General features: G+C 53.8%; 2 protein-coding genes across 7 annotated transcripts in view; one reads left to right on the top strand and one right to left on the bottom strand.

The window, feature by feature from the left end:
- Positions 1-10851, bottom strand: part of RBM6 (RNA binding motif protein 6) — a 58562-nt gene extending 47711 nt beyond the window's left edge. The window contains exons 1-5 of one of the 4 annotated variants that reach the window (XM_030502269.1): positions 10767-10851; positions 5755-5863; positions 2407-3745; positions 1765-1854; positions 710-779 (exon numbers count right to left, since the gene is read on the bottom strand). In XM_030502269.1, the coding sequence (XP_030358129.1) occupies positions 710-779; positions 1765-1854; positions 2407-3745; positions 5755-5798 (1543 nt within the window). In that variant the 5' untranslated portion in view covers positions 5799-5863; positions 10767-10851. Of the gene's footprint in view, positions 1-709; positions 780-1764; positions 1855-2406; positions 3970-5754; positions 5864-6422; positions 7417-7569; positions 7608-10766 lie in introns of those variants that run through there. The other 3 variants (XM_030502270.1, XM_030502271.1, XM_030502273.1) reach the window with 3 other exon arrangements.
- Positions 10852-11024: 173 nt separating this feature from the next.
- On the top strand, positions 11025-16021 carry MON1A (MON1 homolog A, secretory trafficking associated). Of its 3 annotated transcripts, none has more exons than XM_030502274.1 (6): positions 11025-11276; positions 12189-12330; positions 12601-13065; positions 13266-14031; positions 14122-14269; positions 14712-16021. In XM_030502274.1, the coding sequence occupies exons 2-6, from the start codon at positions 12204-12206 to the stop codon at positions 14850-14852; spliced, it is 1647 nt and encodes a 548-aa protein (XP_030358134.1). In that variant the 5' UTR covers positions 11025-11276; positions 12189-12203; the 3' UTR covers positions 14853-16021. The 3 variants fall into 3 exon arrangements, with proteins under 3 accessions (XP_030358134.1, XP_030358136.1, XP_030358135.1); XM_030502275.1 differs by lacking the exon at positions 11025-11276 and adding an exon at positions 11306-11578 and having other exon boundaries at positions 14712-15987; XM_030502276.1 differs by lacking the exon at positions 14122-14269 and having other exon boundaries at positions 14712-14796.
- Positions 16022-17156: the final 1135 nt, after the last annotated feature.

The following is a 17156-nucleotide window of genomic DNA, read 5'->3' as shown; positions in this document are numbered from 1 at the left end:
CAAACCAATCCCCAGGACTCACCCTGCATTTCCTACCATTGCACATCTCTGTTCCAGTACAACTTTCTCACAAAGCAGCCTTGTAAAATATTTCTTTCTTCAGAATCCTATACATACTGATCAGAAGTACAGCAAAACTTTATTCTTTGAATGAGGAAGAGCATCCAGAGCCAGTATTTGGATATTTGCTTATAAAACTTACTTTTTCCTTTTTTTTAACCTGTCTTCGTGTCTAAGAAGGGTAACAGTTCATGTTATTGAAGGAGAAATGTTATGATGTATCCGTTTTCCTGAGGACATTACTTGAGCAGGACACGTTCCACAGTAAGACCATCTCAGAAACAAGATGTAGAACAATCCAAAAGGATTTAATAATAATTGTTTTTAAATCTATTGAGGAATTAGCTTGCTGTCCCATGTCAATATTGGCTTTACTCTTGATGGCTATTAGAACAGCCTTACTGTTTTCTTGCTGCTCTTACATCTCTCTAGAGGCACCAGGACGTATGCTTTATCTCTGAAGTAGCAGTGAGCGCAGCCATCAGTTTTGAAGACAAGAGGACAAACTACAGAACTCCGTGAGCATTTGCAGTCTAAAATGCCTGCAATTATGGCACCAAAGACTTTAACCAAACTGCCTAAGTGGGTGTCAGTGTGAAAAATGCCTATTGTAAACTTGAAACTAAAAGCACTAGAAAAGCATTCTCACCTGAACTGTAATCTTTCAGTCGCAAATCCTTCACAGGGGTCCCATCAGGTCCTCGGAAAGCATTGAGAATCTACAGGAAAACCAAGACCCACTTCAGTCTCCAAACTCGAACCTCAGAAAGTGAAGCATTTGCTAATGCACACTTCTCTCTCCTCAAGACTTCTTTTCTTTCTAGGTTTAACTCTGTTACAAACTTAACCGATTTTCCTGATTAGGTTCCAGCAGTACCCAAGAACTGTTCATTGAGTTTGGGAAGTATTTTGGGGTTTTGTTTAAATAAGTGAGCACCATTTACACCTCAGTTCAACTGTGCAAAGGTTTATTACGCTGGTTTCAGCCAGGTAGCTCACCTCTGATCCTTATTTAAGGTCGGAGATGTCTTACTGCCTTTCAGAAAACCAAGGGACATGGGGTGACTTTTCCTAGTCTTATCATCCTCTGACGGCCAAAGTTTCTGCCATGAGTTCTCCAGTATGAAGCCTCTTATCACCACATCTAACCCTAGTAAAAACTGTTGCATGAAGGGATTCTCATATCCAGAACCGCCACCAAAAAAACCCAATCTAATTCAAAGTGGAGGCCTTTGGAAAGGAAGCTTCTTTCACCTGGTAGCCTAGATTATTTTTTGCCTTTTTACTAAAATCAGCAGTAGCAGCAGACACCTTTTCCATCTTTATAAGATCTCATTTAAGCAATTTCAAGTAACTAAGAATAAACAAGTTCACTTAAACATTACACGTCTTCTGAGCCAAAAATATAACAACAAAATAATAATATTTGATATATAAAGCAATGATGAAAGTAAGATATGTCAAAGAGTCTGGAGCTGAGGCTTTTATCCACCAACACCCCACACATGACTGCAGAAAAACTCATCACTTCCAGACTCCCCAAACCCCAGAATAACAAGGTAAAAGATAACACTGCAATGACTTCTAAATCTGGATTTTTTCCTGAGGAAAATGACAGACCATCTGTACTACATTAACCAGGCTTAAAATGGTACTTTTAAAAACCCTTGATAGAAGTTTTTGGATTAAAAACATCCCACTTACATCATCCTTTGTGGCAGTTTCAGGCACTCCTCCTAGCCGAATGAGCTTGCTTGGCTTCACATATTTGGGACAGGTCCGGTAATCTTGGTCCTTGAGTTCACAAAACCAAGATGTTTTTTACAAACGAGAGATGGTAGCACACAATTCAAATTCAACAGTAGTTATTAACTCAGGAATTACCATTACCCTCAGATTTGAAAGTTAATTCTGAAGGAAAAGCAAGCCTGCATGAGAACAGCTGTACTGTTCTACACAGGTCCACCCAGGCAAGTAGCTTCTCTCTGGTAGCGCTCATAAGCAATGTCCAGGAGAAAACAACAAAATAAGCTTTCCTATATACTATTTTCCCCCAACTCCCTCCCTCTGGTCATTTTCAACTTGGGGATTTTCTGAACCAAATCTGGTTCCATGTATTTAACAATTCCAAATTGCTAAATTGTATTTCTCTCGAGAAGAAAGTATTTGTGAGATAGAAAAGGTGCCCGTTAAAACAACCTGGAGCATGAGGATGATCTCAGAGAAGGACGGTGAACTAGGATAGAACTGAAGTGATGGGACATGAACAGAAGACTCCTTTACAGCTCCTTCCATTCTTTGGCCAACACACATTTAACAGAAACATCAACTGACAAAACCACCTACCTGAAGGCTCTTATAGGGCCTAGAATCTTTGCTGGGTTTTCCTTCTGAAAAGGACTTGCCATGTTCATAATCAAACATCTGGTGCCCTGGCAGCCGGTGATCCACATCGCGATACTCAATGTTTCGGTAGTCAGTGTCTTGCCTTCCAAGGAAGTCCAGGCCACCTTCACCCTTTAACCCAAGATCAGAATCGGATCTTTGCTGCTCCCCCCCAGAAAGCTGCTGCTGTTGCTGCTTGTTAGAAAAGGTCTGAGGTTGCTCCTCTTGGTCCTGAAGAGTAGGAAGAGGTCCACGGCTATTTTGGAAATTGTGTGAAGTGTCGTCTTCAAGACCCAATCCATGGGATTCCTCTTCTCTGGCTGGTGCTTCTGAATGTTGAAATTCTCCTTTTTGGCTACCAAAGGGAGTTCTATCTAGACCAAGTGCAGACTCCTCTCTCTTGCTGGTGCTTAAACCAGAGCCCTCTCTTTCTGCTAAAGGTACAGTAGATTGATTGCGCCTAAAATCTACAAGGCTTTGATCCACAGGAGGCATTTCCCTATCTGAAAAGTCCATAGGAGGAGCCACATCTCTGCTCCTAAAATCCTGATCAGATCGGGACCTGTGCCTATTTCTGAAGTCTGATGATGGTGCATTTCTGTTTCTGAAGTCCAAATCAGAGGTGCCCACACCCCTGAAGTCCAAATCAGGTACATCCCTATTTCTGAAGTCTGAATAGGAATGCTCTCTGCCCCTGTAGTCTAACTCAGACATATCTCTCGCCCTGAAGTCTGAATGAGATCCATCTCGACCTCTGAAGTCTAGATCAAAAGATCCCCTTCCCCTGAAGTCTGATGGAGGTTCATCTCTGCCCCTGTAATCCATATTATGTGCTTCCCTATCCCTATAGTTCATACGGAATGTCTCCCTATTCCTGTAGTCCACTGAAGGAACGTCCCCACCTCTGAAGTCCATAGGTGGCCCTTCTCTCTCCCTGAAGTTTCCAGAGTACATATCCCTGCCCCTATACTCAGAAGAGTGTGGCTCCCTACCTCTGAAATCCATCTGAGACTCATCTCTGCCCTGGAAGTCAGATGGTGGGAAATCTCTGCCCCTGAAATCATGGTGCCCCTCCCCACCTCTGAAGTCACTACGTGGTCCATCTCTAGCTCCAAAGCTGAAAGAAGGTTCCTCTCTGTTGGCAAACTGAGGATTGAGGAGGCCTGTGAGTGCCTGGATATCAAAAGGAAGTGATTCTCTGCCAGAGAAGTTGCCAGAGTGTCTTTCTTGAGCAAGACTATCAAGGGAAGGAGGATATTCCCTGTTCCACCCGGGAGCAAACCTTTCTTCTTGGCTCCCACTGTAGAAATAAAGACAGTATTATTCATAACGTGCTTAGAGTCTGAAATCTACACAGCAGCACATTCTTCTCTAAACTTTTATAGAGTTGTGTAACAGTCTAAGATCCGCAGAAGATATTGATGTTTGGCAGTTTAAGATGAGGCAGCATACGACAGATGTGAGAAAGTAAACTTGGGTGCTCCCATTTCAGCACAATTTCCAGAAGCACTCAACAGGGAATACCTGCAATATTAATGGGTTAATGATGGTAGCAATCCACATAGTCCTGCACTGCACACAGCTGGGCAGCTGTTCAAGGTTCCACCAGCTGGTGTGTTTGTTCATTAGCATCACCAGCACATGCCTGTGAGGAACCACTTGAGCTTAAGTTCTCCAGGCAGTATTACAAACAGCTAACTTAACACGTCATCCTGAGGCACATAAAAGCAGAGGTTACCAAACATGCTCCATTAACATACTACAGAGACTCATTTACGCTTCCTTGTGCTGGAGTCTAAACTGGCACCATGCTGAAAGCTATCAGTTCAGACTCTGAGGATGCCTCACAGGAATATGCCAACAATCAGTGTTCAAGGTGATCCTGTGCTCGTGCCTCCAGACTGGCTGTCTCACACCAAGTTTACAGCACTATAGCTGTGGGCTCTCCTGGTATCTGCATAAAACCACTCAGGAAAAGGCCTCCTCTTAAGAGTTTTTCAAAAGCCAGTGAGGTTTTGGGGGGAGGGGAGGGTTTGAGATGGAGCTACCTCATTTTTCATGCAAGTGAGGCTTCAATATTTTTTTTTTTTTTTTAAATAGAATAACAATATCAACACATTTCAAAATAACGCCAAATGCTACCCAAAGCAGTGGACATTTCCTCAGCAACTACAGCAAGTCATGTTGTTCTTTGAGTTTCACAACAGAATCACTCACCAACAGCATGCAAGATGACATTTACGCAGTTAAACCACATACAGATTCCCTAAGCTACATGCCTCTGTTTCACCACCATGAAGAATAGTAACTACACTTGGTTCAAGGTTAGAACTCCCCACCAAATACCATAAGGAATTATGCCAATAAAATCCACCTAAAAATCAGCAGAACTGGTATCATCACAGAACACAATCACTCCCTCATCAATACCATTAAGACCATTATACTCATTTTCATAGCTCAGATGTCACCAGCTTTCTCAATACATTACAGTTGGACAATTATTTGAAGTATCTTATTGCAGAAGCCTAAGGTATGCCACAAGGAAGTACCTTTATCACGCTGATATTCAAGTAACTGAGGTGGACACATAAGCAAAGGATGAAAGAATTATGCACAACAGAGGAAAACCCTAGCTTTTGGTGCTTTCATTTTCATAGCCAGCACCCTCTTGCAAGCACAGGGCCAAGTAATAACCAGAGGAATAGAAACTAAGACAATTATCATGCTGTGCAGCTCAGCTGCATACGAATCTTTAAAGCAGTTCCAGTGACATTCAAAACTGTCTTACACAGGAGTATCACCAAGAACATGGGGATATATGATCTACTTAACCTCATGGAGAGAAATAAACTCTCCAAGTTTTCATAAGATCCTGTGTGCAATGGAAGTGCCAGAATTTCTGAAGTTAAGGCAAACGCCATGGTTGAAGAGAATCAACTATAAGGCTCTTCTCTTCTGTGTCTCAACAGCGCATAGCACCAAAACCCACACGGCATATCGTCACCTTAGCTTACAATGGCTAAACTGAGCATCGCTAGAAAAGGTGCTGTGGAGAAGGAACAGAAATACTAAAAGCAGCTGTTGTTAAAAACAATAATAAATGAAAAATCTTCAGAAATGCAGTAAGTTACACTGTCACAACTTGCCTGTTCTTTGGCGATCATACCTAGCTCAACACAGACCTCGGGAGTTCTACCAAAATAGCCTGTGTACAGAAGGTTGCACAGAAATACTGACATACAAAGTTCCTATGGCTTATTGTATCAGCAAATGTTGCTGAAACAAACTGTACATTCAAGCACTTACCGAAAAGAGCCCATTCTGTTGCCTTGTCGATGGTCTCCCCACATTTTGGTCTTGCGTGGTGGTTTCCAGAAATGGTTAATTCACTCTAAGAACACCAAGACAGCACAACCTGTTGAATAAATAACATGACAATAAGCCACAAAGCAAAGAACATATAACACATAAAAACCCCCACTGCTGGTTAGGAGGGGATGTGTCAGGATTCTGATCAGGATCCGCAAATATACAAGACCACATCCAGGCACTCATGGATTTAATTGTTGCCTTTCTCCATGTTTGAATTTGCAAGCGTCAAATGACTTCTGAAATCAAGCTGTCAATATGGGTGGGCAAACAATGTGATATCTGCTTTGATTAACAAAAAGCTTTCCAACATGCTGTGCTGTCTGACACTATTTGGAGTGCAGCTAGACGTGAGAAAGCCACAATCATCACCAACCAGGACCGCTGCCGAACAACAGTTTGCAATTAATGTTTAATCCAAACTATTTTTTTTTTTTTGCCAAAAGCTCCCTGTTGTTCAAGGAAACGATCACTACTATTGGTCTACTATGGTTACTCTGCCCTCAAAAGCATGTAGATAACAGAGTAGACTTTGCCAATAATCATTACAGGCACTGTTCTCCAATGCTGCCCTCATCAAGCTGAGTGACGCAAATAACACTTGCCTCATCAGAGATCTAAAATTTCATCCACTTCCTCCCACCAGCAGAGAAGGTGAGGATTTCCTGGTGACTGTCAAAGCCAGGCCTTGAAGCGGGAAGTATTTCCATCTTTCTCCCCAAAACAAAGGTTGCAGCATAGAGCAAAATGAGGTAGCTCACAACCCGACAATCTCAAACCTGCTCTGGCTAATCCAGTTGCAGCGGTTCAGGAGGGCCGCTGTGCCACCAGGCCAAGGTTAGGAGACCTGGGGCTCTCATGCTGCTGCAAAACAGCTCCAAAGCAGGATTAAACTGACCGTAGAGGTTAGGTGGAACACAAGACAGTGCAGACAGTCACTGCCAGGCCTGGCTAGAGCAGCTAATGTTGAAGAAAAGCAGATCTTGTTTCTTCTAACTTCCAAAGGTCAGCGCTGCCAAATGGGTGGCAGCTTAACAGAGCGGCTTGTGACAGACCTTACACCGGGGAGCGATTCCAGGTGCTGCAGCTGGCAGCCGCCTGTGCCAGGGAGCTCAAGGGAGCTGCCCTGCCAAGAGGGAGCTCCCGCTCCTGCCGGGGTCCATTGCCAGCCAGGGAACGCTCACATGGGAGCTTGGGAGTAAGCAACAGTGTGCAGGCTGATGAAGGCAACCTCTACAACCACCACTGATCCACCTGCCCCATTTCTAAAGAAACAGGATCATTCAGTTGGCCACTTGAGCCCGAGAGCACTGGTCTGCTCACGTTTTACATGGCTCTCGATGCAACAAGCAACCCCCTGGTCCCAAGGACTTCCTCCATAAGCTCCATCCTATTTTCTTTCCTGGAGGTGAATCTAAGAGAACTGAGACTGCACACTTCACAGAGAGGGCAGGTGAACGGAGATGGTTGTGGCAGTCATCATTATGGTTGGCTGGCATCAGCTGGTCCTTCTATTTATGATCTTTTGCAGCCTGCGAACTCAGAATCATAGAATTGTATAAAGGATTGGCTTGGAAGGGGCCTTAAAGCTCACCCAGTTCCAACCCCCTGCCATGGGCAGGGACACTTTCCACTAGAGCAGGTTGCTCCAAGCCCCTGTGTCCAACCTGGCCTTGAACACTGCCAGGGATGGGGCAGCCACAGCTTCTCTGGGCACCCTGTGCCAGCGCCTCAGCACCCTCATCTGCAGACCTGGTGTTTCTTTTTCTTCCCTTTTGGATTTCCACCCGCAGTTCTCGTTAAGTCAACAAGCTTACCAATGCTAAAAAGGAAACAAAGAGACAAACAAAAATCAAAACACAACAAACCTTTGCCAGCTGGGAACTGTTTGGACATAACATTCAAATGATCAGAAAAGGGGAAAAAACACGACTGGGCTGACACTGGGCCTGGCACAGATCAGCTGAGCCACGCAGCAACATCCATGAGTATGAGGTCATGGTTCAATAACACAGGCAGCAACCCTGGCTCCGAGTCCCCTGCTCAGCCTGATACGATGCGCTCTCTCCACTCTGCCTTTGGCAAGGCACAACGTGTTAGCTGTGCCAGCCTGTGCTTTTCTGGGTCTGCACCGTGGGTGACCCTCCAAAAGAGAGTTATATTTAACCCAGGTCATTGCAGCGATATGGTTTACTACACAGCCCCACAAAACAAAGTGACAGCACGCTGCAGGACAGGGACAGAAACTTCTTAGGCTGGCTTCCACCTATGCCAAGATCTCCTGAAGGTAAACCCTGCTACAGCTGCCCCAAAGATGCATGCTGAGGAGAAGCCACCAGGATTCATCCTTCTGCTGCAGGCAGGTAACTGCCAGCTCAGCTCCCACCTCCCTGCTGGAAGGCAGAAGCGAGGAGACTGGTCAGTGTGAGTAAGGCTGTTTGCCAGAGACACCAACAGAGCCCGGGGCTGGGGCCAGGCCAACAGCAAAACAGCAGAAATCCACCCTCAAGCCCTAGGAACTGTCCATCAATTAGTTTTGCCATAATTCATTCACAACTACACATCTGAAGGAGACATCAACAAAGGACGTTTCAGAGTGACACAGTAACACAGCCACAGAACACATAACATGGTCCAATTACTCACAGAGCCCAGATTTAGAGTTCAAGACAATAATTAGCTCTTACAGTTAGAGTGGATATTCAGGAGGATAGATATGCATACTGAAAATATGCATTGTATTTCCCTCCTCCCACCCCAGCTGGCTCTGTTTCCTGGTGGCAAAGCCTCGGCTCCAGGGAAGATACAGAAGGTGCATCTCAAAGGATGGGAAGCTCTTTCATGGTCTAAGTTCCTCCAAGGACCAGTGGTCCCACAGCCCTCCCAGGAGAAGCTGATGGAGCTACAGATGCTCCCTGGTGATTACCCCAAAGAACTTCTTCAGGACCATGCCCCTGCCCTCCCCAGCATCCCCCAGGCAGCCCAGTGCCTGGGGACATTCCCGATTCCACTTTCCAAGCCACACATGCCAGGCCTGACAGCAGATTCCTTTGGATCTCTTATTCCAATTCATGTCATACTATGGTGAAAGAATGGCACTGTACATCAGAACTGTGCAAAGGAGCCAGCCGAAGTAGCTGACCTTCTTAAGGAATAATTAAAGATCTGAGGCAAGGGGCAGAGTGAGGAATGCCAGCACAGTCCTCGAGCACCTCCTCACCAACTTACACCCAACTTCACACCTTGTTTTCCAAATCTGGGGGAAGAGAGGAGAAATGAGTGACAGATTAGGTGAGGTGACATTTCAGGGATGCTATTTTCAGAAAAATACTCTGATATTCACAACTGCTCTCCAAACAGATTTTGCCAAAGCTGCCAGACTGGGTATTTATAGAGCATGAGGAAACCAAACACGTAACTACACACAGGACTAAAAGAACAGAGGAAGTAACTTGCTACAGAACAATTTTCTGCACCCAGTAAAGTTTTTGTACGGCTGAAGAAAGGAAAAAGCCTCTGTGAAAATCAAGTACTACAGAAGGTACAAAGGAGAACCTTTCCCCAAGCTATAGAAACTGCAAGTAGCCAAAAAAGGCTGCTGTTGTCAATGTTAAAACTGAAGATGTCGAATCCAGAAATATTGAAACCATGTCACTGGGATTTGAAAGCAGAAGGAGAACCATTTTGGCTCTTCCAGGTGTCAGGGTGGAGGTGTTCACTTACAAAGGAGGATGTGTGTCTTTTTCAGCTGCATGATGCTTTTTAAAACTTGTATTAGAAACAATTAGATGAATTTCTAACACATACACACCCCCAGTACTATCCTGACTTTGCCTGTCCCAAAGGACTTCACAAGCACATTCCCAGCTAGGGATTGTTGGGAGAGACTTTCACACCACCAACACCCTCTGGGGTAGGAAAGTGGATTCCACCTTCAGCAGCATTTCCAAAGTTAACACCACACACCAGCAACAACACCAAACTCTCGTGGGGCCAATTGTTCTAAAAAACAAAACACGGGAGGTCACTGTTATTACTCCCTGTAGCTCTGTAGAACACTGAGCACTATCTGGCCTTCACCAGCCTCCAGCACAAGCTAGGCCTCAGCCTGCTCCTCCTAAGCCTTTATTTACAGTCCAAAATCCCGTTTAGCCCATTGCGGGGAATTAACATCAGCCAACAACACTCTGAGCAACAGCCCCATCACCTTTCCCTGCATCCCAGCATGAATCCAGCCCACTTTTTGTCCGCCCCTTCCAAAACCGCAAATGTTCTGAGACACTCTTCACAGAAGCATATATGACACGGTATGACCAGGCATTGACCAGGGCCTCAGAACAACACAGATATCCCCAGAAACACCACAACCACTGATAATGGCACAGGCAGAAGGCCCCAACGCCCAGCACAGCCGTGCAGGACACCCCACAGTACTGCTGTACCGGGGTCTGGGCCCCCCGAGCCCATGCTCCACAGCGCACCGAGGCGTGGGGCTCCAAAGAGAACACGAAGCCGGAGGCCACAGCAGGGCATGGCGCAGGGACGCGCCTCCTCACAGCGCGCAGCCGAGGCAGCCCCATCCGTGGGCTACCCCCCATCACGGGTGACCCCAAAACAGACACCCCCCATCCCGATGGTCCCCCAGGAGGAACGTCCTGCCCCGCCACGCCAGTGGCCCTGGGAAGGGCCTCTCCGCACACGTTGCTCTATCGCAGACAGCCCCACGGGAACACAGGCCCCCACCCGGGGAGGCCCCCAGGGAACACCCGTCCCCGCGGGCGGCCCGGCGGGAGGCTCTGCCCAGCCCCTGCACCCCGGCAGACCCCCGGCAGCCGCGCCCGCCCCGCCACACCCCACATCCGCGGGCCTCTCCCCGCACAAAACACCGCCCGGTGCCGACTCCCCCGGCGGGGCCGCGGCCAGGCCGGCGGGGTACGGCCGCCCCTCACCTCCTCCTCAGCCGCCGCCGCTCCCGCCGCGCCAGGCCCAGCGCCACCACAGCGAGGAGCCGGAAGTTCCGCTGCCCTCGCCGCCCGCCGGCCGCGGCGCGTTGCACACCGGGAAATGTAGTCCCGCTGCGCCGCCGCCGCCCTGCCGGTCCTACCCTGCGCCGCGATGGCGGACTACATTTCCCAGCGTGCTCCGCACGGCCCGCGAGGCCTGCCGGGAGTTGTAGGCGCGGAGGCGGCGGCGAGCGGCGGGGTCTGCCTACAGCTCCCATGGCTCCGCGGCGGCGGCGCCCGGCCTCGGGGCGGTGAGGCCGGGCCGCGGGGGGCGGTTCCCGCCGGGGCGGGGCGCCGCGATGCCGGGGGCGCCTCGGGGACCGGGCATAGGGGCAGGGCGGGAGGCGGCCGCCCGCCGCCGGTGTCGTGCCCCCCGCCCCGCCTAAGGCCGTGCCGGGGGCTGCTGGGCGGCCCCCGCCGCAGCTGCGCCCGGCGCCGACGGGAGGAGCCGCGAAGGTCGGTCCCTGCGCGTTGTCCTTCGGGGCCGCGGGGGGTCCCAGGCCCGGCGCTGCTCCGCGGCACGTCGGTGCTCCGGGAGCGGTGACCCCTCGCCCGGCTCGGGGTGCGGGGAAGGGCAGCGGTCTGCCGGCGGTGCGGCCAGGAGGGAAGGGCCAGGCGAGGAGCGGGGCCTCATCCGCGGCTCTTGGGTTGTCACCGGCTTTCGGGGTCAGGGCCCGGCGCCCCCGGGCGCGGCGTTACCGGCCGGGCAGGAGGTGTCGCGGGGCTCGGTGTCCGGGGTCCGTCAGCCGGTTTCGGAGGTGCAGGGTCCCCGGCTGCCAACTGTTGCGCTCGCTTGTGCCCGTGTGTGCGCTCCTGGGCTGGTTCTCGCGGGCTGGCGGCACGGCCGGGCTCTGCCCCGGGGGGTGACCGCCGGGCAGGGGCTCCGGAGGGCTCCCTGCTCCCAGGGGGTTACGCTGTCCGAGCTGCCTTGGCCTCAGGGAGGGTTGTCACCACCCTGGTCTCGTCTCAGCCACCTAAGCCAGGCCGGGGAGGGCCGTAAAACACACCCTTTGCAAACATGAGGCCTCTGGGTTCGCTGTGTGCAGGACCAGCCCCGTCCAGGGCCGTCTCCCTTCCCCCTCGCTGCTAGGACACTGAGCCGCTTTCCCAGTGCTCAGGGGAAATCAGGGCCAAGCCTGGATGAAAGGTGCCGGGTTGGGGGACTGGAAGGAGCTGGGGCCACGGGAGGGAGGAAATCCTGCTGGATTAGAGCAGCTTTCCTGACGTCTCACCAGGGCTCAGTGCTGCCTGCTGAGCCAGCAGGATTGGGCCGAGGATGCTGGTATGGCCCCGATGGAGAGCAGAGCCATTTCTGGGCCTGCTTTGTGGGTGATGGAACAGAGAAGTGATACCGTGTGTCATGTGCAGGTCCTGCCCCGAGGAATGGCTGCGGATGTCCACAAGAAGAAAGGCTGGGAAGTGCCCAACGGGTCCCTGACACCGGGAGATGGGCAGCACACAGAGCGGTCCGAGAGCCCCACGCCGGGGCTGGCGCAGGGGACGGAGCCAGGTACGGGCAGAGCTCACTGCAGGGGCAAGCGAGGGGGAAAAACAAAGCAGCTCCTTGTTATGTGAGCTGGGCCCTGCACAGCCCCACGGGCAGGGGGAGATGGGCCCATTGGTGACCCCACCAGCAGGACTCACACTCCTGGGTGCTGCGGGGTGGGGAGAGGAGGGCAGGTCCCTCCCTGCAAACCCCTGTCCCTTTTGCACCCTCTGTCCACCCGCTGCCTCAGCGTGGAGACAGGCGGGCGGACACTGCACAGCCTGTTGTTCCCAGGGGCGGGCCAGGAGGGAGCCATGTTCGTGCACACCCGCTCCTATGAGGACCTGACGAGTCCCGAGGACGGGGCGGCCGCAGCACGGAGCCCGGAGAGGCGGGGGGAGCCGGGCGAGCCGACCACCATGGAGCAGATCAGCAAGGACTTCAGCGAGCTGAGCACGCAGCTCACGGGCATGGCCCTGGACCTGGAGGAGGAGATGAGGCAGAGCAAGGAGGGGAAGCTGGAGCCGTCCCCGCAGACCACCCGCCGCGACTCGGTTCTGTCGGGCAAGGAGGAGGAGGACGTGACCATGGACGCCTGGCGCATGCATCGGAAGCATGTCTTCGTGCTGAGCGAGGCGGGCAAGCCCGTGTACTCCCGCTACGGCTCTGAGGAGGCCCTGTCCAGCACCATGGGTGTCATGATGGCCCTGGTGTCCTTCCTGGAGGCTGAGAAAAACGCCATCCGGTCCATCCATGCAGGTATCGCCTGGGGAGGAGGGGAAATGGGATGAGGGGTGTCACGGCCAGCTGTGCCCCTGCCACTCTGGGCCACATTAGCTGTCCCCAGGGGCAGAGTGGTTGCTGGGGGGAGAGGCTGCAGCCTGGCTCCCCCTCGCAGCCCTGGGTAGCCAGGCTTACAGGTTTGTCCCTGGCCCTCCCGGGGACTCCCTCCCAAGCAGATGGCTATAAGGTGGTGTTCGTACGGAGGAGCCCGCTGGTGCTGGTGGCAGTGGCACGGACCCGGCAGTCGGAGCAGGAGATCGCCCACGAGCTGCTCTACATCTACTACCAGATCCTGAGCCTGCTCACTTGGACCCAGCTCAACCACATCTTCCAGCAGAAGCAGAACTATGACCTGCGCAGGCTCCTGGCTGGCTCCGAGCGCATCACTGACAACCTGCTGGACCTCATGGCCCACGACCCCAGCTTCCTCATGGGCGCCGTGCGCTGCCTGCCCCTGGCTGCCAGCGTGCGGGACGCTGTCAGCTCCAGCCTCCAGCAGGCCAAGGCCAAGAGCCTGGTGTTCTCCATTCTTCTGTCGGGGAACCAGCTGGTGTCTCTTGTGAGGAAGAAGGACCAGTTCCTCCACCCCATTGACCTCCATCTGCTCTTCAACCTCATCAGCTCATCTTCCTCCTTCCGGGAGGGGGAAGCCTGGACTCCCATTTGCCTCCCTAAGTTCAACTCCAGCGGCTTTTTCCACGCTCACATCTCCTACCTGGAGCAGGAGATGGACCTGTGCCTCCTGCTGGTTTCCACTGACCGCGAGGACTTCTTCACCGTGTCTGACTGTAAGCGGCGCTTCCAGGAGCGGCTGCGGCGGCGGGGGGTGCACCACGCTCTGCAGGAGGCCCTGCGCACCCCCTTCTACAGCGTGGCCCAGGTGGGCATCCCCGACCTCCGGCACTTCATCTACAAGTCCAAGAGCTCTGGGCTCTTCACCAGGTGAGGCCCCCGGGGAACGCGGGGCATGGGGCAAGCCTTCTCCACAAATCCCCTTCTCCAGGGGGCTGACAGGGTGCTGTGTTCCTGCAGCCCCGAGATTGAGGCACCCTATGTGCGGGAGGAGGAGAAGGAGAGGCTCTTGGGGCTCTACCAGTACCTCCACAGCCGGGCTCACAACTCTTCGCGCCCCCTGAAGAACATCTACTTCACAGGCCCCCGTGAGAACCTCCTGGCTTGGGTAAGGGCTGTCTGCAGGGTTCGGGTGAGCCCGTCTTCTCCCGTCCGGCATGGTGGAATAAGGGGGTGGTGGCACAACACAGCACCATCTCTGTGGTCCCCAGGGTGGCCACCCAGTCCTTTTGGGGGTGAGCCTGCCCCCGTGCCCCCTGTGCCAGGGAGGGATGGGCAGGGATCTCAGCAGGGGCTGGTGAGCTCCGGCACCATGAGCTGTGCCATCCGCTGTCCTTAACTCCCCAGCGCCATAGAGAAAACATACTCGGGGGTTTGGTCCTCCTACTTTTGACAAACCAGATGCACCCATTAAGGGTACCCCATTGCCACCTCATGTCCCTGCACTGGAGCCCCTGTGCCCATGCCCAGCAGCCCATGGGGAAGGTGCAGTGCCAGCCCTAAGCGGGGCGCAGACGTGTTCCCAGCACGTACCCTGTTTCTTTGCCCAGGTAACCAGCGCCTTCGAGCTCTACATATGCTATAGTCCCCTGGGGACCAAGGCCGGCGCCATCAGTGCTGTCAATAAGCTCATGAAGTGGATCCGCAAGGAGGAAGATCGACTCTTCATCCTCACACCCCAGACATACTGATGGGCATTGCCCAGGGCATGGTGCCAGCCAGGGGAGCCTCCGCTGTGCCGGGGAGCCCGTTCCTGGGGAAGCCTGGGCCATGTGTCCAGGGGAGAGGGCGTGGTGGGACCCTGGAGCACAGGGAAACCCACCCATGAGACTGTCCAACCTGGGTGTTAGAGACAGGGCGCACAGCTAGGGGAAGGGGTGAGCAGGACTTTCATCTGCAGGCAGTGCCCCCAGCTCCATCCCTTGTTCTGAGGATCCTGGAGCAGGGCTACTGGTACCCCAGGTTGCTGGAGGGGAGCTGAGCCCCTGTGCCTGGCATCCTCCTTTCTCTGCCATCCTATGGCTGCGCCAAGGGTGGGAGCTCCCAGAGGAGATGTGGCAGCGCTCAGGAGACCCCTGTGCTGCTCTGCCTGCAGATAGTGGGTGACACCACCCAGGCAGGGGACAGGGCTGGCCCAGGGCATGCACTGCTCTTCTCCCAGCCATGGGGGAGCCAGGCCCCCCATGTGCCGGGCAGCCATGGAGCTCTGCCCTGACAGGTTTGATCCCTTAGTATCTGTGTGAGCCCAGACCCTTCCCACCATGGCCATGGGAAGGACGTCCCTGAGGACACTGGTCAGTAGTGTGTGGGTCAGCTGCCCCACTGGGGCGGCAGGGTCGTGCCCACCTCCCCATGGGGACACAGAGCAGCCTCAGAGAGACTCAGGGTACCAGGGTGCCCACTGGGGTGTTTGTAGTGCTGGCTCCTAGGCAGCAGGCCCTAAAGGGGCGTCTCAAGTGTGGCCTGTTGGAGACCTGCAGGCACTGGGCTCTGGTGTCTCGCCAGTCCAAGGATGGTCTTCCTCTTGGCACAGGGGCACCTGGCCCCCCAAACCAGCCCCTCGAGCTAGCTATGCTGAGCTTGCTGCATGGGGGCCACCTCCTCCTGGCCGTCCCCAGGCACTGGTGCGGGGCTGAGCAGCCCTGAACACCAGACACAGCCCGACCCTGTGTTTTGGGGCTGTTTGCTGAGCGCTGGGACAAGTGTTCAAAAGAGGGGCAGAGCCACGGGGGTGGCAGCCAGATTCGGAGGGAGCTGGGAAGGACCCGGCAGGGCTAGCGCAGGGACTCTGCTCCTGTATTTGTGCTCCCGCCAGAGTGTAATCGCTTGTCTTTGCTCATAAACATTATCTGGACCCTAAGTCAAGTCTCGAAGTCTCATTCTTGTGTGATCACTTCGGGGAGGGAGTGGTGTTGGGGAAACATCCAAGCTGTGGGGGGGATTTGGTCCAAGTTTGGGTACGGTGTGATCCAGCCCCCAGGGACCCACTGGGATCTGGAAATCTGCCAGGGAGCAGTAGAAGGCATCCGGGGCCGTGCGGGTGGGAGCAGCAAAACCCCCGGGACGTGCTGGCCAGGAGCAGCTCATGTCGAAACCGAGCGGGAGACGCGCAGCCAGAGGAAGGACCTGTTGGGCAAGGCGCGGGGCAGCGTAACCGCCGGGCCTTGCACAACGCGGGGCAGCAGCCTGGGAGGGCAGGGGAACCTGTTTTCGGTGTGTTCAGCTCCTCCTGGGAGCAAAGTCCCCCTGGGACCGCGGGGCAGCGCCCTGCTTGGATGGAGGAGAAGGCCCTGCGCACAGCTGGGCCCATGGCCCCACGGGAGCAGGGCACTTGGAGGGCAAATCCCTGCGGTGTATCAGGATACAAAGCATCTTCCTTCAGTCCTGGGAACAGCAAGTCCCAGCAGTGCTGGCACCTCCTGCCACCGCAGGCAGCCCTTGATGGGGAGGAAAGGAAAGGGACACGAACAGAAGACAAAGAATGGACACATCAGAAATAACCCCCAGGGCTCCCTGCGGATCTTGCCCCCTGGATGGAACCCAACACACTGAGCCTGCTGCCCCCCCGAGGGCTGCCCCGACGGCCTGGAAACGAGTCGCAAGCGCGTGCCAGCGCGGGCAGCTTCCGGGAACGAGCAATTCCAGTGTCGACAGCCCCAGCGGGGCTAGGGGCTGGTGCAGGGAGGCCCGAACCCCCCTACATACACGCCGGGGTGCCGGCAGCCACCTCCCCAACACGGGGACCCTCCGGCGGCCACCCAGTCGGCGTTGGGCCGCGGCGAACACCCGAGGCATCGTGCCAGCACTTGCACCCCAAGTTCTGATCGGGGTCCCGGCTCTCACCCGTGTCCCTCCGGGGCACCGCGCCCGAGCTTTTTTCCCCGGGGTGCACAGCGACCCTCCGGGCACCTCGGGACCGTGTGTTCCCCGGGCTGCCCGTGCTCCCCGAGTACTCCCGTCCCTGCGGGCTGTCTGTGCTGGGGCGGGTCCGCGGG

This window comes from Strigops habroptila, chromosome 11 (genome assembly GCF_004027225.2).
Source record: "Strigops habroptila isolate Jane chromosome 11, bStrHab1.2.pri, whole genome shotgun sequence".
Lineage (NCBI taxonomy): Eukaryota > Metazoa > Chordata > Aves > Psittaciformes > Psittacidae > Strigops > Strigops habroptila.
Note: the sequence above shows the minus strand (reverse complement) of the source record. Positions and strands in the feature narration are given on the sequence as shown.